This window comes from Mirounga angustirostris, unplaced genomic scaffold (genome assembly GCF_029215605.1).
Source record: "Mirounga angustirostris isolate CCGP_5_RB_7025 unplaced genomic scaffold, mMirAng1.0.hap1 SCAF_4, whole genome shotgun sequence".
In the NCBI taxonomy this organism is placed as follows: Eukaryota; Metazoa; Chordata; class Mammalia; order Carnivora; family Phocidae; genus Mirounga; species Mirounga angustirostris.
Window position 1 is genome coordinate 33405442 of NW_026991712.1, and position 27255 is coordinate 33432696.

At 34.3% G+C, this 27255-nt stretch overlaps 1 protein-coding gene across 2 annotated transcripts in view; it reads right to left on the reverse strand.

Annotated features, from left to right (window-relative positions):
- RIMS2 (regulating synaptic membrane exocytosis 2) overlaps positions 1–27255 on the reverse strand; it is a 581950-nt gene that overhangs the window by 285340 nt on the left and 269355 nt on the right. The window contains exons 7-11 of one of the 2 annotated variants that reach the window (XM_064588000.1): positions 11958–12166; positions 10354–10473; positions 7504–7603; positions 6356–6479; positions 4495–4541 (exon numbers count right to left, since the gene is read on the reverse strand). In XM_064588000.1, the coding sequence (XP_064444070.1) occupies positions 4495–4541; positions 6356–6479; positions 7504–7603; positions 10354–10473; positions 11958–12166 (600 nt within the window). Of the gene's footprint in view, positions 1–4494; positions 4542–6355; positions 6480–7503; positions 7604–10353; positions 10474–11957; positions 12167–12304; positions 12373–27255 lie in introns of both variants that reach the window. The other variant, XM_064588001.1, reaches the window with a different exon arrangement.

The window sequence follows — 27255 nt, forward strand, 5'->3', positions numbered from 1 at the left end:
AGGGAACACAAGCAGGGGAAGTAGGAGAGGGAGAAGCAGGCTTCCCGCCAAGCAGCGAGCCTGATGCGGAGCTCGATCCCAGGACCCCAGAATCATGACCTGAGCCGAAGGCAGACGCTTAACGACTGAGCCACCCAGGTGCCCCAACTTACAGCTATTTTTTGAAGCATAAGTACAGCTGAAGGATTCTCTTAAGACCAAGAGTGAAACATTTTCTCTGCCAATTATAGTAGAGACAGACCTCTACATCAGGACTTGGTTACCTTGTCTGTTATGTGTATACTAAATTCATATCTTATAATAACATATTAAGAAAGTTTTAAAAATAGAAACTTAGGAAAAATCAAAACCTAAACCAATAAAGCAACTTGAAGATGGTCTATACTTGTAATTCTAAAAACATAAGTACTAGAGGGTGCCTGGGTGGCTCAGTTGGTTAAGCGACTGCCTTCGGCTCAGGTCATGATCCTGGAGTCCTGGGATCGAGTCCCACATCGGGCTCCCTGCTCGGCAGGGAGCCTGCTTCTCCCTCTGACCCTCCCCCCTCTCATGTGCTCTCTCTCTCTCATTCTCTCGGTCTCAAATAAATAAATAAAATCTTTAAAAAAATTAAAAAATTAAAAAAAAACATAAGTACTAGAATGTTAATCATGAAGCCTTTCTGGGAGGTGATAATTTCAAACCACATCTGGAAAAGCATATAATAAATTAGGCAGAAAGGAAGTAAAGGTCCTTGAAAAAAGAGACAGCAGAGCAGAAAAAGCAGAGCCTCAACACCCAGAAGTGATATGTATGAATTTATCTCTACGGAAAGGAAGGAACAATTCAGAAAGTGAGTCAAAATGTAGCTAATGGGATAGCGGGGGGAATTAAGTGCCTGGAATTCTGGGCTACACATTTTGGCACTAATTGACTATCAAAGCTAGCTCTTCTGAATGAGGCAATAACTACATTTGCAGATGACTTTATCACTTACTTAAAGCATGGATTGATTTAAGAGCGATGGAAAATACTTAAAAACAGGTGGAATTCAATAAAACAATAATAGGAAATGTTGTGAAAATGGAATGGAAAGAAAGAATTCTGGTGATAGCACAAAATAAACAAAGGAGGACTCAGAAACTAATTAGATAGGAGAGATAAAGGGAAGAGGGGAAACTTGAAGATTTCAAGCCTTGTAGCCAGACATGAGATCAAGAAAGTCCTGGGCGCCTGGGTGGCTCAGTTGGTTAAGTGACTGCCTTCGGCTCAGGTCATGATCCTGGAGTCCCTGGATCGAGTCCCGCATTGGGCTCCCTGCTTGGCAGAGAGCCTGCTTCTGCCTCTGACCCTCCCCCCTCTCATGTGCTCTCTCTCTCTCATTCTCTCTGTCTCAAATAAATAAATAAAATCTTTAAAAAAAAAAAAAGAAAGTCCTTAAGGTCTGTCTTGTTCTCTGCACGGAACACTGCTGATATTCCTTGGGATGTGGAACCCTGGAGATAGTCCTGTGCTTAAGGGAATGGGTGGAGATGTTACTTTGTAACACGGTGACCCCGTGGTACCTCTGAGAAATCCAAGGGGAGATGTCAAGCAGGTAATGGGATCTATGGATGGGACCAAATGTCAAGTAGATATTAGTGTTAGAAATCAAAGTGTAAAGTGTCTGCTGGGTTGGAGCCATAAGAGGATAAAATACACCTCTAGGAAGAGTACAGTATAAACTGAGGGGGAAACTTCAGGCTTTGGGATCAGAAGTGGGGAGACTATGGACTCTGAGAAACAAACTGAGAGTTCTAGAGGGGAGGTGGTGGGGGGATGGGTTAGCCTGGTGATGGGTATTAAAGAGGGCACATACTGAATGGAGCACTGGGTGTTATACACAAACAATGAATCATAGAACACTACATCAAAAACTAATGATGTAAGGTACGGTGATTAACATAACATAATAAAATAAAATAAAAAAAAGAAATACAGTGGTACCTTATATAATATTTAGAAGTGGAAAGAAATAAGCTCAGTTTCTACACGTTAAGCTTCAAGTAACAGGAAGACACTTAACAGAACATATTATTTAAACATCCAAGCATAAAGGAATGATGACAGATCATCTTGGTACTATAAACCTAGGAGTCATGTGGCAATCAAAAGCATTAGGAAGAGAAGAATTTACTGAGGAACTAAGGACAGAGATTAATAATTGGGCCTATTCTTCAACATTTAAAGAATAAAGGATTGATTCTAATTTAATTTGATAAAGGACCCTTATCTCCTCAGAAACAATTGTAAAATTGTAGACCAGGGGATTTTTTTTAATAGCTATAATAAGATAAAGGGTTCCACCCTGCTCATACAATATGAGTGATGTTACTTAAGTGAATAAAAGTTGGACTCTTGTAAGAAATACGTGTGATAATGTAGGCACATCAACCACAATCCCAGGCACTCAGTAAAATGGGAGCAATGATGATAATGATGATGATATCATTATATCAGTACAGTTGACCCTGAGGGTTAAGGGCGCTAACCCCCCGCACAGTCAAAAAAAACCCGCAGTAACTTGTGACGCCTCCAAAACTTAACTACCAATAGCCTACTATTGACCAGAAGACGCACCAACAAACAGCTGATTAACACATATTTTGTACATTTATATATATTATATACTGTATTCTTACAGTAAAGTGAGCTAGAGAAAAGAAAATGTTATTTAAACAATCATAAGGAAGAGAAAATACATTTATAGTAATACACTGTATTTACTGAAAAAATGTGTACATAAGTGGACCCCTGCAGTTCAAACCCATGTTATTCAAGGGTCAACTGTATTTATTTATTGTTATAGTTTTTTTGTGATCATGGTATTATTTTGGATAAAATGATTTAGTACGTAGCTAAAGGTACTAAATCAAGTAAGTCATTCGATCATATTTTAAAATATAGTGCTACGCCATTCCTGGGGCGCCTGGGTGGCTCAGTTGGTTAAGCGACTGCCTTCGGCTCAGGTCATGATCCTGGAGTCCCGGGATCGAGTCCCGCATCGGGCTCCCTGCTTGGCAGGGAGTCTGCTTCTCCCTCTGACCCTCCTCCCTCTCATGCTCTCTGTCTCTCATTCTCTCTCTCAAATAGATAAATAAAATCTTTAAAAAATAATAAAAAAAATAATAATAATAAAAATAAAATATAGTGCTACGCCATTCCCAAAGTATTTCACCTCTCTGGTAAAGATTTTAAAGACACTTGTAATTGTGATATAAAAGTAAAAAAATCTTTTAATAGTATGTTCTTAATTATTGTAGGATCCGATCACTTCTCATCACCTCATTGCTACCACCAATAGCCTAAGTCACCATATAAAATACTAAATATAGAAATAGTTCTCTCACTACTCTCTCTGCTTTCACCCTTGACTCCATTTAAACTATTTTCAACACAATAGCCAGATTTTAAAACATAAATCTCTCCTCAAAACCATCGTATGTAGCTACTGATTTCCCACAGAGTAAAAGCCCAAAACAAAGCAGTCTTCACAGCGGTTTACAAACTCTATGCAATTTGGCTGCCAGGACTCCCCTATCCTTCATCCTTCCTGCTGCTCATCCTTCATCCTTCCCGCTGCTCAGTCTAGTGCAGCAACACTGACCTCCTTGCTTTTCCTCAAGTGCATCGTAGGCTTTCCTGCCTGAGAACCTCTGCACCACTTGGTCCCTGTACCTGGAAAGTTTTTCCCCCAGATAGCCATTCCTCCAAATCTTCGTTCCAATCATTCCTTCTCAGTATGGTCTCTCCTGAGCAACATATTTCAAATGGCAACCCTTCTCCTCTCTTCTTTTACAATATCCCTTACTCTCAATCAATCAAGAAACTTAGTTCACTGGGAAAAAAGCCCTTTGTTTAACATCTGAAATAGCACTCAAACAAAAGTAATAAAAAGCGTCTATGTATTTAACATTACTTAAACTTACTTGTCTATTGTTCCATTTCTACCATGATGCCAAATCAGAACTACTATCCTATTTTCTAAAAATGTAAATTTGGATATTATTCACTAGATTGTCCCAAGGATCCCCCCCACCCCACTCACTGAGGGTTAGTTTACAAAGTAGTAAATTTTAAAATTAGAAGAAATTAAGGAAGGAGGGGGGTAAAACTTTTAGGAGAGATGGGTGTGTTCATTATTTTTATTGTGATGATGGTTTCATCTGTACATCAAAATTTACCCCGTTGTGCACTTAGGTCCAATTTATTGTAGTGTACCTTAATAAAGCTATCTAAAAACATGTAGCAGTTAAGAGGGCATGATTAAAATAAAACTATCTTTAAAATATTATAGAATTTGTATTTTATCCCATAATAACATGAAATAATGCTAAATTTTTCATTTGTATAATAACTATATATTTGATAACAAGATTATTCTATTTCTTACTTCATATTAATAGATAAAATAATTCATCTGACCCCTGAAAAATGACACTATTAATATTTTCTTCTAGAATGAATGAGACTTACTGGACTCCAGTTGTGCATGTGTGCCATCAGGGATTCTAGGGATATCTCTGAAATGATAGAACAAGAAAAACAAGAAATTGTTTCAACAATTAATGCAACTGCTATTTTGATGATCATCAACTTATATATAACAGGAGAGTGTAAAATGAACAAAATTGTATATGATAGTAGCATTATATAAGTAAGAGAAAACAAGACGTAGTACTTTATTGCTAATCAAAGTATTCTGAACTAACCTCAACTGCTTAGAAAGGAATAAACAGTCATATGCATTTATAGCAGATTCATAAAAACATACTTTATTTTCTATGTGCTTTACTACATGATCATCCATTCTAATAAATTTTTGAATTAAAGATAGGTTTTATGATATATTTTAATTCTATTCTATTCTTTAATCAATAACATTGAAGTATAAATAAAATATCATCACAAGAAAAATTTAAAGATTCAGATTGCGAATGAAATTTTTTAAATGTAATAACTCCATTGAGGAAAAAATGCAAACATGTTTTTCATTGGGACTTACAGATGGTAACTGCATTTATGTCGAAAGTATGTACATTTTTGTTTGAGATTTGCCAAGATTGGTAGAAAAAATTTTAATAGTTAAGGTCATTCATAAAAGTACATAAAAGAATATTTAAGATATTAAAAATATGATTAGAGGATCCTTTAATACCAATAAATATATTTGATTAATATATTAATATTTGATTAATACCAAATATAAATATATTTGATTAATATATTTGATTAATAACCTGATACACAGCAGTTTTACCATATTACAAAACTATGAATAGAAAAATGAAAAAGATACAATTTCGTGTGCCAGATTCATTACTTTGAAAGGAACATTTCAATAAAACTAAGTTACTTTTTACACACAAACAATGAATCATGGAACACTACATCAAAAACTAATGATGTAATGTATGGTGATTAACATAACCTAATAAAATTAAATTAAATTAAAAAAACTAAGTTACCAACATAAATCATTTTCTCCAACATAAAAAGAGATCAAAATAATATAGTCCAATCATTTCCTAAGTGAAAGACAACTGGCCATTGGTACTCTACAACAAAAAAAGAATTTTTATAGCTTCTACCCTCAAATACTTTTACCCCAAACTTGCACTTAATAATTTGCTGTCATTGTGTATATTTTTTCTATTGCTTTTACTTAGTTATAGGTATATCTCTTACATCGGCCTAGAATATAAGCTTCTATAAGGGAAACACTGCTGTGATATTTAATGAGAAATTATCAGGATACAGCACAAAGGATTATATTTATTGTCAACTTTTGGAAATTGCTAATTTAATCTATAGGCAAAAAATTACAAAAGCCAAGGAGTACTTTGGTTCTGTTTCCTTAAACACATCATGTTGTTCCTTAAACTGTTCCTCTATTTAGGAATAGTGTGTCCTTGGGACCTCTCTTTCCTATGTTGAAATCTCCATTTTGAAAAAAAAAAATATGTAAAATTCATTGACCCTCATTTTCACAATGTAGAGGACCATACTTCATGAACTTTCTTTTAAAAGTAATTGTTATTATAGTCCCCTTCTCCTACTATGCCTTTAGCCACCTACTAAGCTACTAAGACAATAAAAATAATAAACACCTAAATATTTCTTCTTCTTTTATAATAACTGTGTATTCTAGCATGATCAAATAAAGAAATGTCATGATTTTTGGTGAGCTGTTTTAGCAAAAAAGGAGAAAAGAAGCACTGTCCTCAAAACAATAATTTTTATGGAGCAATCAGATATTTTTAGATTGCACACTACAAATTGTATAACAGTAGTCAACTTTATAAGGTATGTGCATAAAGTACACAAACCGACTCACCCAATAGGTCTTGAAACAAGAAGCTCCACTTGTGGTTCAGGTTTGGATTCCAGAATGATGTTATATACTTCCTCAAATGTGGCTCCTTGCAATAACCTTCCATTCCATTCTAATACTTCATCACCTATAGTGTATTCAGGTAATGATAATTTTAGAAAGAAAAACTAATCCCATAAAATGCACTTGAAACCAAAGCATCCTTAAACTGCAATGAACTCAATAGAATAAAGTCACCATTATGGAATAAGACATACTGAGAACAGCTCCATTGGCATAAAATTTGATGGTAAGGATGATTAGTACTTTTACCCAAAAGGACAAAGGTCTGAGGAATAAAGTTATGTAAAAGTTATCTCTGTGGTTTCTTAATAGGAATCTAATTCTAGAAATTATTAAAATCTGTTAACTCTTTGAAAATTTTACGACTATATTCTAGGTTTGTCAATATATATGCAACTGAGCACCTTGTCTAAAATTTCTCTTTTTTTTTTTTTTAGATTTTATTTATTTATTTGGGAGAGAGCACACGTGAGAGAGAGCACAAGCGGGGTAGTGGAGGGGGGTGGGGAGCAAGGGAGAGAGGGAGAAGCAGACTCCCTGCTGAGTGAGCAGGGAGCTCGATGCTGTGCGGGCCTCAATCCCAGGACCCTGGGACCATGACCTAAGCTGAAGACAGACACTTAACCAACCACCCATATACCCCTACAGTTTCTTATAAAATGTTTAAAGCTTAGCATCTTATCATATTCTCTCCAAGGGACTCAAGGATCTCTCCAATAGTATCCATTACCAAAGAGATAAGGAGTCACACATTGTAGGAAATATGTATTTATCCATAATGTTTGTTTCCTAAACTGTTGGAATTTTTTCAAAAGAAAAGTAAAGCCTTATGGGAAGCAAAATAGATTAATACTAGATACAAAATAAGAATATCCATCAGGAAAAAAAATCAGTAAATATAAAAATCTTTCTATCTGATGTGACTCAAGAAATAATAGTTACACTTGCCATTAAGAATAAAGATTTTTTTATTTAAGTTAAAAATGAGTTCCTTGTTTTTGGTCAAATCATTTCTAAGTGAGGACAACTTTTTTATAACTACTTGAGTTTAGCAGTTTAAATATAAATAATCCAAGATAGAAACCTACCTGGTCTAAGATGCCCTACAGTATCAGCTAAACTTCCCTTTTTTACTTTGGTAATAAATGCACAAAGCCGACCTGATTCAGTCATCTTTCCTCCTACAACCTGTTTAAAAGAGAAAAGTGTTAAAACAGGCATATTGTTCAAAGGAACATAGCTGAAGATTCAAGTAAAAAATAACTAGACAATTTGTAGCTTTTAAAACTGTAATATTCTAAAAATAATTTTTAATAATATAGTGTTATTGGAAACTGAGTACATGTTCCATAAGTGGACTCTTTTGAGATATTCTAAAATTTTCACAATTTAATCTAGTATTTGTGAAAAAAATATTGGGGAAATTGGAGAGGGAGACGAACCATGAGAGACTATGGACTCTGAAAAACAAACTGAGGGTTCTAGAGATGGGGGGGGGATGGGTTAGCCTGGTGATGGGTATTAAAGTTCTGCATGGAGCACTGGGTGTTACACACAAACAATGAATCATGGAACACTACATCAAAAACTAATGATGTAATGTATGGTGATTAGCATAACATAATAATAAAAAAAATTACATACCTTAGAAAGAATTTAATAATTTGTACTTTCTCTTAGAGAATTATTTTTATCATTTCCCAAAACATGCTATTACAGTATTATAGAATTATATTAATGTTTCTAGTTATAGATTTCAAATATCATAACCACATAAATATTTGTTACTTTGACTATAGTTATGATAACCCACCAAAATTTCATTATTTAGTAATCTTTTAGGCTCATTGATAATGTAAATGATAATGATGGATTTTTCCTAAGAAAATTACAAAATGTACTTAATCTCATTAGAACTCATGTAAACTTTACGCTATTTGCATCCCAATTTTTCTATTTTTATGTTTCTATTAATATATATCTTTTAGAAAGAGGAAAAACAAATGTTAGCAATAATGCTGCAGAGTCATATGTGTACCTGTAAGACCGGCCCCTTACAAACTTAATGCTTGTGATCAACTACCATTCAACCAATATATCAACTTTATAGCATGTTAAGCAAATAACAGTAATTGACTTCATTAATTAGTTTTTTTCCCTCTAAATTGAGTGAACAATATCTGAATTTTAAAAATCACTGGCTTTTTCTATGTATTTATTCCCAAGTTGCAGTGAAACACCCCCAGTTGCAGTTCAGTTCATACTAACTAATTAGTGCTATGTTTGATTCTGAAAATTAAATGTATAGATATCATGGGCTGACATCCTTCTGTTAATATTTTAAAACTTTCTTGGCTTGATAAACTTCAATAATAATAATTAATGATACTTTATACTATGATTATTATTATTATTAAAATCTTACAGTGTGCTAGTCACTGTGCTAAATGCTTGTATATTGCTTTATTTAAGTTTATTATAATAATTCAATAAGCATTATTATCTCCATTTTACAGATGAGAAATCTGAGGCTAACAGAAGCTTAGTTGCCCAATGTCATGTTGCTTGTAATGGCCGTAGTCAGGATTCAAGCCAAGACTCCCTAACCTCTACTTTTCACTGCTCTAACACTCTATTGGACAGATCTGGATTTAAATCTCACCTTCATCATCATCTTTGTGACCGTGGGCAAGTTATGACACCTCTCTAAGCCTATTTCTCATCTGCTGCATTAAATAATATGATAGAAGTAAAATGCTCAGATGAGTGCCAGCTACATGGCAGGCACCTAATAAATGTTTGTTGGCCAATTCCACTTATACCCAAAGTTTTCTAATATCTCACTATATTCTATAGGGCAACTTCTGTGGTAATTGCTTAACTCTAAAAACCACTTACTCTTTTTTCATTTCAGTTTTTAATTCACCATACAGATGAACAATAACAACAACAAAAAACCACCACCACCACCAACAACAACAACAAAACCCCAAAACCACAAAGTTCTGTTTGATCTACTTACCAAATAACTGTCTGGTATTTTACAGTCAAATATGAATTAATAGTTATATTAAATCTCCTACCATAAGTATTTTTGAGTTTCCAGACTTTAAACAGTATACTCTTTCTCACACACACAAATACACACACACCCACATTTTCCTACCCTTAAACAAAAATTATATTGTTTGCTAAAAAACAAAATTCAACCACATAAATTTGAAGATCTAATTGGCTTTATTAAGTGATTCATGAATTGGACAGCATCCCATCTAGCAAGCAGAGGAGAGCTCTTCTGAGGTCAACAAAAGAAAGGTTTTCAAAGGCTGAGAGAGGGCATTAAAAAAAAAAATAGAAGAAAGGAATTTATTAGCAAGGAATGCACTGTTAAGGCAAGACTGCCCTCCAAAAGGGGGTCTATCAATAAATTTCCTAGTATTGACCAGGAAATTCCATGTTGACTGGATAGAGGTTACACTGCTGGGAGACTGAAACTGCATTAAGCTAGGGATTAAGTTTTGTTTAACTGACATGGGGCCTTAACCTAAGTGATGCTATTTGAGGCCTGTGGTTTTCCTTTAAACACCATGTCATAAATATACTACATTTCCCAAGTTTGCATATTTAGTCATTGGTTAAAACCATTGTTTTAACAGAATATAAACACAGATACAGACTTAAAGGACAGCACTGTATTCAGTATTCAAGCATATCACTCGAGTTGTATTTTCCAAAATCATATATACAAGTATTATCGTGGAATAAATAATACTTGGAAAATGAAAAGGTTTTGGGTCATGAGTGCAAATACTTGGGAATTCTTGAAAATGGGAAAGAAATACTAAGTTGGCATAAGTTGGAAAGAGTTATTAAATTTTTGCTTTTCTCATAAATCAGTAAAGGAGTAGGGAGCCAAAATCTCATATTTCATCACATACCTTCAAGCCAAGCATTGCTCCTGAATCTCGAGGCACACTTCCATCTTTTAGACGCTTATTTAACAAAATGCGACCAATTAAACGATCTCCATCTTTAGATGGCTGCCACGTCACAGGGTGCTGACATATTGCATCAACAAACAAAAAAAAATTAATGTTCTTTTATGATAAATAACCCTTTGTTGTACAGTCTCTCTAAACTCCAGATTTCCAAAGAGTTATGATTACACAAACCAGTTTGCATTCAAAACACTGATCAAAAGGGCTTACTACGTTATGCTGACATGCTCCAAATCTCAAGATTTTTCAAAATCCAATTACTGCAAATTCTTACAGTGCCCTGACACATTATTGCAGTTATATGTTCTATGAAATCTGAGAAATCTTGAAAATATATGCAAACTATCTACATGCTGAAGATTAATTAAAAATTCACATGACAGAAGAGATAGATTGAAATTCTATGAGGTTAAATTCATTTAAAAATGATATTTTAATATTCAAACACTATTGGAGACTTTGAAAGACTTAATTACAGTATAAGTTAAAAGGTAAAATTATATTAATACATCAAATTTGAGCCTATGATGAGGGCTTCTTTGAAATAGGTTTTTAGATTAAAATTATAAAAATACACAAGCCCCAGTAACTTTTCAGCTGAATCTACATGACAGAGAGAGAGACCTAATTCAAAGGTGAGGCTAGTTTATATTTCTCACTTTTTGCAGGTTCATTGATTCTTTCAGGTCTTTGATCTATTTAGTAAATTAAATTTATTAGATAATTCAATGGTATCCACTGTTAAATAAGCTTGAAAATGTGAGGAGTTTCTCTCTTTCTCAGGGCAGAGCCAAGCCCTTTATAAATCATAACACCGTCCATTATGAATTATATGTCAAATAACAAAGTAAACGATTTGTGTAATCATAGTTTCAGTCATCTAAAAGTAACATGCACATCTTCATGCAAAATTTGGCAGGCAAAAGACAAGTTCTAGTCAATCACATCTATATGGTAAAAAGATTTCAAAAGTCTCACTATTCTAAAAGCAAAAATAATAAATACCAAAGCAGATGGCAATGGTTCTAGTACTAATTAATACTACATTAAAATGCTATGACAATAAAACAAAAGAGCAAAACGACAGTGAAAGGGAAAAAAGAAAAACAACTTTTTCTGTGCAAACAGACCCAATTATCTCCCTTTTGCCTGGGATTGAAACTATTAATAATTTAATTTTCATCCCAAGGAAAATATATGCAAGCAATCAAATAAGCCAATCCAAAAATTCTTTATATTTGTGGTTTATAAAAACATCACAAAGTTCTCTCATGCGACCATAGACAGAGCATTCCTTTGTTCCTAAATTTTTTATTTCATTTACTTATTTTTTGGTATGCCGTCGAACAATAAAAACAGCAAAGCAAGCAAGAAGTATTTTGGTTTGTTTGTTTGGGTTTTGTTTTTCTTTTCTGCACCTTAAGAAATGCTACATTGACCCTTGAAATGCCCTGTCCTTTTATTATGTTCCATTTGAATGAGTGACAGAGAGCAAACGAAGACCAAATGAGCAGGTTAAAAGGCAGGCTCCACAATCTCAGTACCTTATCACTATGGCTATGCTCCTCGTTAAGGGTTGTGCTACTACAGGTATCTACCCCAGAGTCCTTAATCTGAGGCTCAGACCATTCCAAGTCCTCTTCCAAAGAGTGGCCACCAAAGTACATCATTTTCTTTTGTCTCTCAGACTTGGTGTTAGAGTCCGACAAAACTGCCTGCTCACTAGTTTTTCTTTTTCCCTTTTGACTGTCCCCTACAGGTGTGGGATAAAAATAAAAATAAATAAAAATAAAAAAAAAGATACAAAAAAGAAAACATGCAAAGGTGTAAATAAAAAAGGAAAAGTGAAATGAAAAACGAAAATTGAATAGTAAGGCTCCACATGTCTCACCAAAGACATTGGGGATGCCTCACTGCTATGCCAAGACGTATGGTCCAACCAGTTGTAATCCATGTCTCCTGTGAGAGTCAGACAGACAAAGAGTGCAGTAAAGGAGACAGCGAAAGATAGGACAGACAAAGACATTATAAACATTTTAAACTATGTGGTCCTGTCTGGTTTCAAGAACTTTGTCTGCAGCACTCACTATATATACCAAGAGAAAGCTAAGGTTCCAAATGAGTAAAATTTATAGAATGCAGAATATAAAGTTTATGTACTCTAGATGGATCCTACAGATCAAAAGTTCTGCAAGAAGAGAAAAGGCATATAAACAGGAATAGAAATGAAAAAATTATATATTCCAAAAAAGAAAAAGATTATCCACTGTGTCTATTATTCATGCTATTTTTTTCCATGCTGGCCTACAGACATGAGGTCGTTCTCCAAAGATTAAGGAACATTTTCAGAATTAAACAGCGGTTTGCCAATAACCACTATAACAAAAAACCAAGTAATTAAATGTTGTTCCTGGAATGTAGTATGATATTCTTTATAATGCTGAAACCTCCCAAAAAATTGGGGTGGTTTAAAAAAGAATTGGTTACACAAAAGATTAATTTTGTATGAAAATGAAAAAAAACAGAATCACTCAATTTCTATTAGTAAAAATAAAATAAACTTTACTTAAATATCATGAATTACTTAAAATTCTTTGAAATAATTTTTCAACTTTTTTGCAGAAATTGCATTCTCATAAAAAGTAAATTTTCTTTTAAAATGATTTTGTCAAACAATGTATATAATTAGCAACTAAGAATGAATATCCATTTCCCAAATTTATGTGCTCCTTATTTGCTTTACATTTAAAAAAAATTCTTTTTAGTCTATATGTGTACATATGCATCTTTTTAAGCTCTAGTCATATTTTCTTTTACTTAAAAATATTTACTAAATACCTTCCATTTGCTATGTATTGTGCTAAGCTCTAGCATAAGGAGTAAAACAATGAGACACAGAACACAGTGAAGATAAACACAGTAAATAAATCATGAATGCCATACAGGAAAGCACACTATGAGAGAGTACAATAAGTGCAAAGGGCAGAACTCTCAAAACACCATGAAAGAGTATAATAAGATATAATGTAGATTTTGGGGTCAGCAATGACCTCTAAAGAAGTGATCTTTAAAATGAGAAATGAAATATGTGGCCTAAAAGACAAGTAAGGAGATAGGTAGATGGAAAGTGGAGGAAAGAACATTCCAGGAAGAAGCAACAACAGGATACTGTAGAAAAACTGATGGAACACCAGTGTGTCTGAACCAAAAAGAATGCTAAGTGAGAGGGCACCTGGGTGGCTCAGTTGTTAAGTGAATGCCTCTCGCTAAGGTCATGGTCCCAGGGTCCTGGGATCGAGCCCCGTATCGAGCTCCCTGTGCCACGGGAAGCCTGCTTCTCCCTCTCCCACTCCCCCTGCTTGTGTTCCCTCTCTCACTGTATCTCTCTCTGTCAAATAAATAAATAAAATCTTTAAAAAAAAAAAAAAAAGGAATGCTAAGTGAAGTGAGGCAGCACAAACCAGCTTAGAGAGGACTTTTTATGCTATATTAAAGATTACGGATTTCATTCACTGAAGGATTTTAAGCAAGATGTTGACATGAACTGATTTACATTTTAAAAAGATGAATCTAAGTACTAACTACAGATTGGGTTGGAAGACACCAAGGTTAATAGGCATTTGCAATAATCCATGGGACAGGTAATTATAGTTTGAACAAAGGTGACAGCAACAGATAAGGTATGAAAAGGGAACTGAGAGATGTTTTGGCGGTAGAAATAAGAGAAGAAAGACTGAAGAGGGGCATCTTGACTGGCTCAGTCAGTAGAGCATGTGACTCTTGATCTCAGTGTCACAAGTTTGAGCCCCATGTTGGGTGTAGAGATTACTAAAAAAAAAGAATAAAAAATTTAAGAAAGACTCAAGAGTCAAGGAGAAGTCCCAGGTTTCTGGCATTAACAACTGAATGGAAGGAAAGACTACTTATAAGATGGAGAAAGCTGGAGGAAGAGCACTTTTTATTAGAAAGGGGTAGGAAGGAAATACTCCATTTCATAGACTCTAAGATGTCACTGACTATAGAATTCACACATACTAAAATGATAGAAATATGCATCTTAGAATTTATTCAATATGGTGATTGATTTTGGATATATTATTAAAAATATCTATAAGTTATTCAAGTGGGCATATAAAAAATCGATTTGTTAAGCTGTAACAAAGAAAAGTCCGAGCTGCAGACATAAATTGGAATTATTAGCACACAGATAGGACTCAGTGGATCATTTAGGAACAGAAGGTAAAATAAGATATGAAGAGGAGCCCGACTGAATCCTAACATTTAGAGTTTGGTTTGAGAAAAAGAGAGGCTGAGAAAGAGCATGCCAGAAAGAAAAGAAGGAGGGAGGGAGAGGGAGTTCCCCAAACCAAACAGAAGAGAGTTTCCTCAGCAGGAGGAGAAAGGAACTATGGTGAATGATTTCTGTACAGTAGGTAAGATAAGGAACAGAAAAGTGTGCATTTGATGTGGCAACATGAAGATCAGAAGGAGGCTAGAGAAAACTTTGGAAAGAATTATGAAAATTAAAATCTGTTGAAGTAACTGAAAAATCAAAGGGAGACAAGGAAGTAGAAAAATTGTGTGTAGACAAATGGTTCACAAAGTGAAATCCCCTAAATAGCATAATCAACATCACCCTGGGACTTGTTAAAAGTGCCAGATTTTTAGGCACCAGCTGAGACTTAAGTAATCAGAAATTCTGTAGATAAGGCCTAGCAATCTGTTTTTTAACAACCCACCAGGTGATTATGATCTCAATAATGTTTGAAAACCGCTGGAGATAATTCTCTTAAGAAGTTTATTTGTGAAGGATGATGCTATTGGGCTAAATACACAAAATTTACTTTGTAGGGGAAAAATACTCTTTAATCTACAAAATAGACAAGTGCTTCCCAATCTTTCTCATGGCACAAATTGACAATTAAAATTTTATGGCTACCCAAAAAGTTAAGAGTATTTGTATCTCAGAAAACCCTTTGAAAATACAATATTGCTCCACACAAAAGCACTGATAAATCTCCAAACTGAATTAAAAACAGTGTGGAAACCCTAAAGGAAAATTCTTGGCTGGTTTATGTGAAGGTGTGAGAACCTAGCTCACAATGTCTCTTTCTCCCAATGCCTACAACCTACCAAAAAAGGAAGAAATGAAGTTCTTTCCTGAGTAAATAAAGGACAAGCTGTTTAACCATTTGAAGCCAAAGCAAAAATATTTGACTGACCAAAAAAAAAAAAAAGTGTTATATATGGTAGGTAGCCAGTAAACATTTGTTGAATGAGTAAAAGATAGAATTACTTAAGAATTAAATACAGTAACCAATGTAAATCATACACAAAATAGTCCTCAACCACTAGGACTATTAGTATTAATATTCTTATTTTGTATAGCTTCAAAGGGCAGAACTAAGATAATAAAATATTCTTCCTTTAGTAACATTTCAAAAATGTATTGCTAGGCTTTCCAGTTCCAGAACAAGAAAAAGAAGACACAGAAAGAACCTAATAGAAATTTTAAAACTGAAAAATAACAAATTGAAAAAGCAAATGGATGACCTCAACTGTAGAATGCAGAAAACAGAGGAACAACTCAATGAACTTGAAAATAGAACAACAGAAATCACTCAATCTGAAAAACATAAAGTAGACTAATAAAATAAAATAATAAAATAAAATAAAAATAAAAATAAATAAAATAAGCGAGGACTCCGGGGCTTGAAGAATTACAACAAAAGATCCAAAATTCACATCATTGTAGTCCCAGAAGGAGAGGAAAAAGAAGCTAAGCCTGAAAAAGTATTTAAAGAAACAGTGACTGAAAAGTTCCCAAATTTGTAAAACGTGTAAGCTGAGCCTACTGATTCAAAAAACTACATAAACTCCCAAACAAGAAACACTCAAAGAAATCTGTGCAAGACATACTATAATCAGACTAAAAACTAAAGACAAACTGTCTTGAAAGCAGCAAGAGAAAAAACACCTTACCTAAAGAGGGAAAATAATTTGAATGACAGTGGATTTCTGATCAGAAACTTTGGAGGCCAGAAGAAAATGGAACAATATTTTTAATTGCTGAAATAAAAGAATGTCAACCCTGAATTCTAAACATGGTAAATTACATCTCAGAAATGAATGAGAAATAAAGACATTCTCAGACAAAATAAAACTAAGAGAATTTGTCACCAACAGACCTACCCTAAAAGAATGTCTAAAGAAAAGTTCTGGAAACAAAAATAAACAAAAAAAGAGGGAACCTTGAAATACTGAGAAGGAATAAAGAACATAGTAAGCAAAAATATGGGTAAATACAACAGACTTTCCTTTTCCTCTTGAGCTTTCTAAATTATGTTTGGTGTTTGAGCCAAAAAGTATACATTGTCTGATGTGCTTTTTGACATATATAGAAGAAATATTTAAGAAAATTACATTAGAAACAGGGAAAGGCAAAGGAATGTAAGGTATGTAAGGTTTCTACACTTCACTCTAGTAAAATGTAAACACCAGTAGGATGTGATAGTGCATATGTAATATATTATCTAGAGCAACCACTAAAAAAAGTCTTTGCAAAGAAATACACTCAAAAAACACTAGAGATGAATCAAAATGCAACTCAAAAAAATGTTCAAATAACCCATTGGAAGGCAAGAAAAAGAAAGCAGAGAAATAAAAATCAGAGGGAACAGAATACAAAAAAGAAAATGGCAAACAACAAAAAAATGCAGACCAATGTCCCTCACAAACATAGAAATACTTAACAAAATATTAGCAAATAGAATTCAGCAATATATAAAAAGTATAATACACTCTGACCAAATGAGGTTTATTGCTGGAATGTCAGACTGGTTGAATATTGAAAATCAGTGCAACCTACCATATTCACAAATTAAAAGAGAAAAATCACACAATCCTATTCACTGATGCAGAAAAAAAATTCATGATTAAAAAAAACTCTCAAAAAACAAGGAATACAGGAGAACTTGCTCAAATAAATAATCAACCAAGAACCTACAGCTAAGATCATACTTAATGGTAAAAGGCTAAAATCTCTATGTGAAGAGAAATTTCACCAAAAAGAATATCTTTATTTGTAAAGGTAGCTAAAAGGTGGAAACAACCAAAATATCTTTCAATAGGCAAATGACCAAACAAACTGTGGTATATCCATACCATTGAATACTACTCAGTAATAAAAAAAAAACAAAAATTATTTATACATACAACACAGATGGACCTCAAGGGCAATATGCAGAATGGGGAAAAAAGTCACAAAATGTTACATACCATATGATTTCATTCATACAATATTCTCTAAATGATAAAATTATAGAGATGAAAAATAAATTAGTGGTTAGCAGAGGTTAGGGATGAGCAGGGGTGGGGGGGAATGTTACTATAAAGGGGTAGCATAACCAAGATCTTTGTGGTGGTATAGTAGTTCTGTACCTTTATAATAGCAGGGGTTTATAAATCCATATATGTGATGTCATAAAACTATATAAACTATATAAATTGATGTCAATTTCCTGGTTTTGATATTGTACTATAATTATCCAAGATGTAATCATTGAAGGAAACCAGGTGAAGGGCACACGGGATCTCTGTGTACTATCATTGCAGCTTTACAATTCAAAGAAAAGGCTAGAATACCACTTGTCAGCATGACTTAGAGAAAATTGGTGCTTCAGTTAGGAAGTTACACAAAAAGCACACTAAATTTAATGTAACTCTAACATTCAATGATTCTATTACTGCAAGTTAAACATTCTTAAATATGAAACCTGATTAAAAATAGTAATCAAAGACTCACATCTTAGGCTAAGATTTTCTCCTTCACTTACCTCTACTGTAAAACACAAACTAATCCAACAGTGTGTGTGTGTGTGTATGTTGAATACACAGAGAAAAAAGTTTGAATATTCTATTTATTACATTTTTTTCTAAGTCATTAAGTGAATGCAAGAGTTTATTAACTGTTTACGTCATTGTTTTCATTACTTTAACAGAGGTTTTATAATTAAATCACATATTATATAAAGGTATTCTTCAATATCCTCATTTTTAAGTTAAACCAAATTTAAGTCCACAGCATATGATGACAGAAAGAGTTTTGTAGCTAGAGCCACAAAACCTATGTTAAAGTATCTGTTTCATTCCTTATTAATTTTAGGACTTGGGCAAGTCAAGTAATACATTAGGCCTCATTGCCTCATCCATATAAAAAGAGATTAATTGTGATATCTCACAGATTGTTGAGAGGTTTAAATATGATAATGGCAATCAAAGTTCTCTGCAAATTGTAGAGTCATCCCCATTTGATCATCATTATTAAAATGAAATAATCAAACTTCCATTCTAAAATAGACAGGGAAAATTCATTTATAATCTTTTATTTTTCCTCTCATTTCTCTTCCTGATATTTTGCCCTCCTCTTCAACTTGTCAAGTTATAAATGTTGGCATTTCCCAACATGGAACACTGACTGCAAAATGTTAATAGGTCGAGTAATATAAAGGTCCTCTAGTCAAATAAGTTTGGAAAACTCTAGATTAAATGTAATTAAATAGATTTCTGGAGTGAATGATTTTTCACATAGTAATGACAATATGTTTCTTTACATGAATTATATAACATATAGTTTCCACGAACCTAATTGGAACACTAACCTTTCTAATGGAACAAGTGTTTCGGGAACTGTATTTTGAGACATAATGCTGAAACCTTCCTGGAAGGTCATTTTTCTTCATAAGGTAACCATTAAAACTGATAATAAGATGTAAGTATTTCTCCCCTAAAGAAAATGTTCAGTATTAAAGGAGACTCAAAGTTAAAAAAAAAAAAAGTTATATAGAGTGAATATTTTCTAAGGCAATGATTTTCCAACTATGTTCCATGGAGTTGCTTCAGAAACAACTGTTAGGGTATATGTGGAAAACTGATTCTAAGGTGCTGCCCCATTATCCCCACCTTGTGGTGTTCATGCTTTTGCTCCTAATTAAGATGGTGAAATGACAAGGTGATAGAATGATATCATTAGCAAGACTGTGTAGCTAGTCAATTTGCTCTAGAGATTATCTTTGCTAGCTTGATGAAGTAAGCAGCCATGATGAGAAGCCCATGTGCCAAGGAACAGCAGGCTGTCTTTAGGAACTGTGGGTACCATCTAAGAACTTTGGGTAGTATCCAGTCACAAGGAAATGAATTCTGCTGACAATCTCACTGAACTTGGAATCAGATTCCTCCTCAGTTGAGCCTCCAGATAAGAACACAGCCCAACCAACACCCTTATTGTAGCTTTGAGACTCTAAGCAGAGGGCACAGCTAAGCCATGCTGAGACTCCTGAATAACAGAAATTGTGAGATGGTAAATATGTATTGTTTTAAGCCACTAGGTTTATGGTAATTTGTTCCTAATATACTGCCAGCTTCCAAAGCAGCAAATTTTAAAGATATGGACCAAAACATAAAAGTCAGTAGATCTAAAGGCCAGATAGATTCTTTAGACCAAATTTCAACCTCCAAAGCAAAACTAAGACTACTCAAAATACATTAGCACTTTAAATAGAAAGATAAACATTATTCATAATTAGCTTGTTTTTTTTTTTAATCTTGCTCCTCTGGTGTTATTAATATATTCTTCTTTAATTATATGTGATTTTAATCAATTTTAATCAATCACATGTTATTAAAGAATATATTGATAACATGATGGTATATATTACATCCATTAGAATTCATTTTAATTATTACACAGCGTGAAACTGTTCTAGGTTCTGTGGGTACAAATAGGATCTCAAGAAACTCACATTCTAGAAAGATAGGTAGGTAAAATATATAACACAGCATAACATAGTGTAACATACCTTAATATAATATACATCCATTTTATTCTATTTCACTTCATCTAAGTTGCTATCAATTATAATATATACCAATTATCTCATGTATCACTAAAAAAATGCTACCATTAAACAATGATAAGCATTTAATGGTAAGAATTACCTCTATTCCTAAGATATTATAATGTAAAAAAATTTCTTTGAATCAAAATTGTGGTATTTCATGAAAAAATTGTTGATTATTCAGAAAAAGGAGAGATTAATACTTAGGAAATGCTTATAGGTGATATTTAAACTGTACCTTGAGAGATACAGTAAATTTTTACTTACTGGAGGCTTTTACTTTCTTAATGGGAAACAACATGTACAATCTTGGCAAAGACAGGAGAATATATCAAACTACTGCTTCCAATATGAATATATATAATATGCCTGGGAATTGGTAAGTAGTAGAATATTAGCAAATAATCCTTCCCTCAACCTGTAAGTGTGTATTATTTCATGATCTGCATCAGTAGTACTCCGCCACTCTGTTATAACACGGTTGTAAACTGTCACAAACAATGCTAGTACTGATGAAGTAATGTAGTTTACAAATTATTTAATTTTTTTACCCAAAGTGAATTTCAAAGTAGAATTAATTCAAAATTGCATCTATGCTATTATCAATCTCAATTTCGTTAATGAAAAAGAAAGGAGAGGAGTAAAGCTACACAAGAAATTAGAAATTATCCATATCACTAGGAAAGGAATATGACCTGAGTATGAATTATGTTTCATACTGGAAACAATGTTTGGGAATTGTTGATCTTTATTATCAGCTCACGTAACTAATTTCATCAGATGTGAGATAACAGCAACTGTTTTATGCATTAAGAGAACGATAAAATGCTTGGTTTGAAAAGGACAGCATGGTTTCCTTCTGACATTGTCTCAGAACATGTGCTTTGGGAATCCATAAGAAGTCCATTTCCTTGAGGCTGCCATTCTAGAGCGATCACATGGAGAGAGAGAGAGAGAGAAATACCTGAGGAGGCTCAGCTGTTCCAGCCTCCCCACCCTCACCCTCACTGAGGTCCCAGACAAGAACAGAAACAATCAGTCCCTGCTAAGCCCTGTTCAAATTCCTGACCCACAGATACCATGAGCATATTAAATGGTTGTTTTATGCCACTAAGTTTGGGTGTTATTTGTAGTAACTGGAATACACACTCTATATGATTATCTTACTTAACCCTCACAATAACCATTTAAATTAGATAACGGTGATATATTTTGCAGGTGAGAAAAGTATAATTGAGAGGCTCAAATAATTTGCCCAAGATCACATTATTAGGCTATAATAGAGCCAGGATTAAAAACCCATGTAGTCTGTCTTGAAAATTCACATTCTTTTTTTTTTTTTTTAAAGATTTTATTTATTTATTTGACAGAGAAAGACACAGAGAGAGAGGGAACACAAACGGGGAGTGGGAGAGGGAGAAGCAGACTCCCTGCCGAGCAGGGAGCCCGATGCGGGACTCAATCCCAGGATGCTGGGATCATGACCTGAGCTGAAGGCAGTCGCTTAACCAACTGAGCCACCCAGGCGCCCCGAAAATTCACATTCTTAAATCCTGTGCTAAAAATAAATTCTATGGAATTATCATCCTACAGATTTTATCCTATTTAGTAACTCGAAGGTCACATAATCCAAATCAGCCTCTAATTATGCATGATATTAAAAATAACCTTGATTAAGTAATTACTTTTCAATGGATTTTAAACAATTTTAAGGAGCTATCTAAAAGTGGTTAAAAATAAAATTAATCCAATGCCAGTAAGCAAGAATAAAACCTCCATTTTTTATTTAAATTTATTAAATTTATTTAAAAATCCATTATTTAAATTTTAGTAAGTATTCCTCTTATCATTTGGGTTATATTCATTTAATCTGAAGTGAGATAACCTGAATCTCTCAAAATTAGGAAACTAGGTCCGTAAGAATGTGCTTTCATAACTATATGCGAAGTCTACTTATTTATTGTTTCCAAGTTGTGTGGGGTTTTTTTTAAGATTTTATTTATTTACTTGACAAAGAGCAAGAGTGAGAGAGAATGCAGAGAGGGAGAGGGAGGAGCAGACTCCCTGCTGAGCAGAGAGCCCCACCCGGGGCTTGAGCCAAGGATCCTGAGATCATGACCTGAGCCGAAGGAAGATGCTTAACTGAGCCACCCAGGTGCCCCTTCATGTTGTTTTTATACATAGTTCTAATTTTATGTTTTTTACTTAAAAATTCTTTCATTTGTTTTATTTGATATTATGTAGTACACTCTGAGCTTTATAACCAAAGCAAAATAATTTTTTTAAGCTAAGATGTAACTGAGAGAAATCATACAATGTTGGAGCAAAAAGAAATCATAAAAACATTGTTTCATTCATTCACTCATTCATTGTTCCATATAGTCACCCATTTATTCAAAAAATATCTGTTGAGAGCCTACCAGGTGCCAGGATTCAGGCTAATATCTGGGATACAACAAGAAAGAACATAAATAAGATCTTCAAGGAGGTTACATAGTGTAACAGGAAAACAAAACAAAACAATTAAGAAGCTCATTCTCTATAGTATTTTTTTTAAAACTGTTGTAGACGCTGGCATACAGAGTATTGCATGGAACATAAACATTAACTGAATAAATTAATGAATTCAAATAACAAGTCTAGTCATTGCTACACTTCTTTACACCATGGAGCCTCCTTCCTAACAAAACCTCCAAATACAAACTGGTTAAGAACAAAGTTTGGCTGAAACAAAGTGGAAGATCCAGATGCACATCCATATCCTCATATCCTCTTCAGCAGTTCTTAAAACTTTAGCACAGATATCTGGTGCTTCATTGAGCATAGTTTTAAAAATATTGAATTAATCTATTTTCCTCACTTTAAAGAAGAAATTGAAGCCCAGAAAATGAAATAATTTTCCAAAGATTACAGTGGGGTCACTGGCAGAGCCTAGAATGGCACCTGTATCTTCAATCCATTGCTCTTTCTAATACACCACACTGTCTCGCTATAAAAAAGGATAAGTAATAAACCTATCAACCATACTAGCTCCTCAATAGCTTATAAATGTCTCTTTTCTTCTTTTTTTCATCCCAAACATCATATATTTAACTGTCCCAAACATACCCAAATGAATACAGTTGAGATAGTACTTATCCATTTCTTGGTAATAGAAAATATAGTTAAAACCTTAAATTTCTAGTTAAAATGTAAGTATAGTATTAACCATTAAGCAAATGCCCTCTTTACTGACAGTGTTTCAAAAATTGATAAATTAATTGTTGGCTCTAGCTATATAGGGAACTATCAGAACTTCCAGTACGGAATATTTAAGCTTAGTTGGAATAACTGTTTCAGCATTCTTCACAGCAGAAAATGTCTGGAAAAATGTATGTCAAATACAAATTATTGGAAAGATTTTTTTTTAAAGATTTTATTTAGTTGTCAGAGAGAGAGAGAGCACAAGCAGGGGGAGCAGCAGACAGAGGGAGAAGCAGGCTTCCCACTGAGCAACGAGCCCAGTGTGGGACTTGATCCCAGCACGTGGGATCATGACCTGAGCCAAAGGCAGACGCTTAACTGACTGAGCCACCCAGGCGTCCCTAGAAAGTTTTTACAAAGAATCAGGCTGACAGGTAAAATGAATGATGATATTACTGAATCAGAAAAACAAATTTCAGAAGAGTACTTTTAGTATGGCTTATTTATGTTAAAATATTTACATTAACCTATTTAACCTTTATAACAACCATGTGGAATAGATGCTATTATGACATGTATTTACAAATGTGGCAAATGAGGTTAGTGAACAACAAAACAATAAGTGAGGGGCGCCTGGGTGGCTCAGTTGGTTAAGCGACTGCCTTTGGCTCAGGTCGTGATCCTGGAGTCCCGGGATCGAGTCCCGCATCGGGCTCCCTGCTCGGCAGGGAGTCTGCTTCTCCCTCTGACCCTCCTCCCTCTCATGCTCTCTGTCTCTCATTCTCTCTCTCTCAAATATATAAATAAATTCTAAAAAAAAATAAAAATAAAATAAGTGAAAAAAACAACAAAACAAAAGTGCTCAAGGAACTGGGATTTTAATCCAGGCAATCTGTTACCAGTGTACAGCTTTCCTACTCCAGTCACTTATTGTTTTAGAGAAGGGGTGATATCACTGACTTAATGAAGAGAAAAAAGAAAAAAAAATGTATATATAGAACAAACCAATCAAAATGCAATCCAAAGTTTAATGACAAGATTTTTTTTCAAAAGATAGCTAAATTTAAAATTTAAGTACAATCTTCATTTCATAGAAAGTCTACCAAAAGGGGATTTTCAGGGGCAGAAGAGGGGAAAAGGCATTACGTTGTATTATCTCTTTTCTCTATAGCTCTCAAGGTAGCCTAATACTAAAAAAGTACCTGTACTAGCACTTCTACTTTTCTAACATTAGAAGTGTTTAATTAATAAAACCTGTCCCTTAAAATGTGGGTTATATAAAATAGATTTATCTTTTAAATGGGGGCTGGATTAAAATAAAGAGATAGGCAATTTATTAGCATACCTGATACAAAATAAATAAATCTTGACAGAAGACACCATACAAAAATGTTAAGTGCATGAAGTGGGGCTAGGGAAGATGAAGCGTGAACCATAAAAATTCAACACTCTAGAAATTTGATGGAGTTGTAAGGAAAATGTTATGGAGAGATGAATGTTGTTATAAAGTAAATACAGTTTTTTTTACATGTTTTAGGCATTAAGCATGACCTATGTAATACATAAGATTATATTTATGATATTTTTCATATGTACTCTGAGAGTGTCCGGGGGTGTGATCACTAAAAATGAAATATAGTAAGACAATTTAATCAATAGAACTTCCTTTTTTCATGTTTATTACATAAATATTATAGCCACACTAATGAAATTCTACATTAAGTTTTTCCTACAAACTACTGCTCCAAGAAATAAAACTTCTAATTTATCCTTATTTCTTTCTGGTTCTATATGCACATGTCATTTTAACATAGCAGATATAAGTTTCAATCAAGCTTCTAAAAAAAGTTTACATTATACCCTGGACAATTTCCCGTATTGCCATAGTCTCCACAGGTTATCAAAACTTCCAATAGATATCAGTGGTATGGTGATCAATGTTTACCTACCAGTTTTCTGGGAGAAAAACAGGCCCTGTTTTGTAACATTTGTCTATTTTTACGGTGCAAATACTTCCACTTTGGCCAATTTTGAGCTACTAAAACTATGTCATTGAATGTGGGGTTGGGAAGAGATGCACACGACTAGTTCTCACAAGCTGGCACAAGCAAGCTCCATCACACTATTTTTGGACATATGAATTGTTTCCAGTTTTGCATTATTATAATCCTTACAATGAATATCTCTGGCAGGCATAAATGGTTATCTACCAGTCATTTTTTATCCCCTTAGAACTGTGAACTCTAAGCCAATCTTGACAATTCTAACTCTACCATCAGTGGTTAATTAGGAACTGGCATGAGTAGCAACTGTGACACAAATACACATCCCCCAAAATACACATCTATGAAGAAGTCTACAGAGGAGACTTCTAGAACATTTTCCCGCAGTTTCAAAAGGGCATATGAGTAAGAGAGGCTTAAAATTGTTATATCTCTCTTGTAAAAATAAGGGGACAATTCTAAGAAAAAAATCTTACTGGATATTGCTGTATACCATCTATAATTGCGCTCATTCCTCAAGCTGCCCCAAGTGTTGCATGCTCACTGCTTATAGCTGTGTCCTTCACCCTAGAAATATACTCTGGCCAAGACCTGCCTTGCCCTCCCCAGGGAGCAGCCAAATCTAGCCCTCCTGACCCCTTCCTTAATTAGGTCATCTCTGAAGATCTACCCCAGCTTCAAACTCCTGTGGGTTTAGTTGAAACACCTGTCCACAATTTAACTTCTCTTCCAAGTCTTTCCGCCCTTGTTTCCCCACAGATGTTGTTTCCAAGTTATGCAGTTGTTACAGGAGTAATTGCCGCAGTCCCCAAATGGACAGACTTGGTATTTGGAAGAACTAATGCTCCTTGGCTTGTGGGGTTAAAACTATCAAATGGGAAAAGTCATATGGAAGCTTATGATAATGCCCTCCCCAAGCAGCAAAGATTAAATCAAAAACAAAGGATGCAAACATGATGGTTCACATTATATCCTCCTTTTAATTTACCAGGGTGGTGCCTAAAAAAACAAGCATCAACACATCCTGGAAGATGACAATGGAGTACTATAAACTCAACCAGGTAGCCCCAGTCAAAACTGCTATGCCATTGTGGTATCCTTCCCAGAGACAACTAATATGGACTCAAATATAAGAAATAAAGCCACTGAAGTGACAGATGTGTTTTTTCCCATCCCTATCAAGAAAGACTGGAATCATTCACATATGCTTGGGATGGACAAGAATACATATTGACTAGTCTTCCCCAGGGTTATGTTAACTCTACTGTCCTCTATCATAATATAGCCCCGAAAGACCAAGACCGTAAGGACACTCCAGAGAACATCACATTGGTTCACTGTATCATTGAGAAAGAAGTTCGGCAATTATATTGGAGACCTTGTTTAAACACATCTTCTCCTGAGGGTAGAAGATAATCCTACAAAGATTCAGGAGCCCAAAACATCAGAGAAATATTTAGGAACCCAATGGTCATTGGCATGGCCAATCATCCCTCCAAAGCAAAAGAAAAATTATTATATCTTGTCCCTACCACCAATGAGAAAAAAGCACAAATGCCTGATAGACAGCCTCTGGATTCTGAAGGCAACATATTCCACACTGCGGAATACTGCTTTGATTCACTTACCAAGAATTACAGGGTTGCTGGCTTCAAATGGAACCCAGAGCAAGAAGCAGCTCTAGATTAAGTTCAGGCTATAGTGTGAGCAGCCCTGAACTTGGCCTATACAATGCAACAGAAGGTGTGCTATTAGAAGCA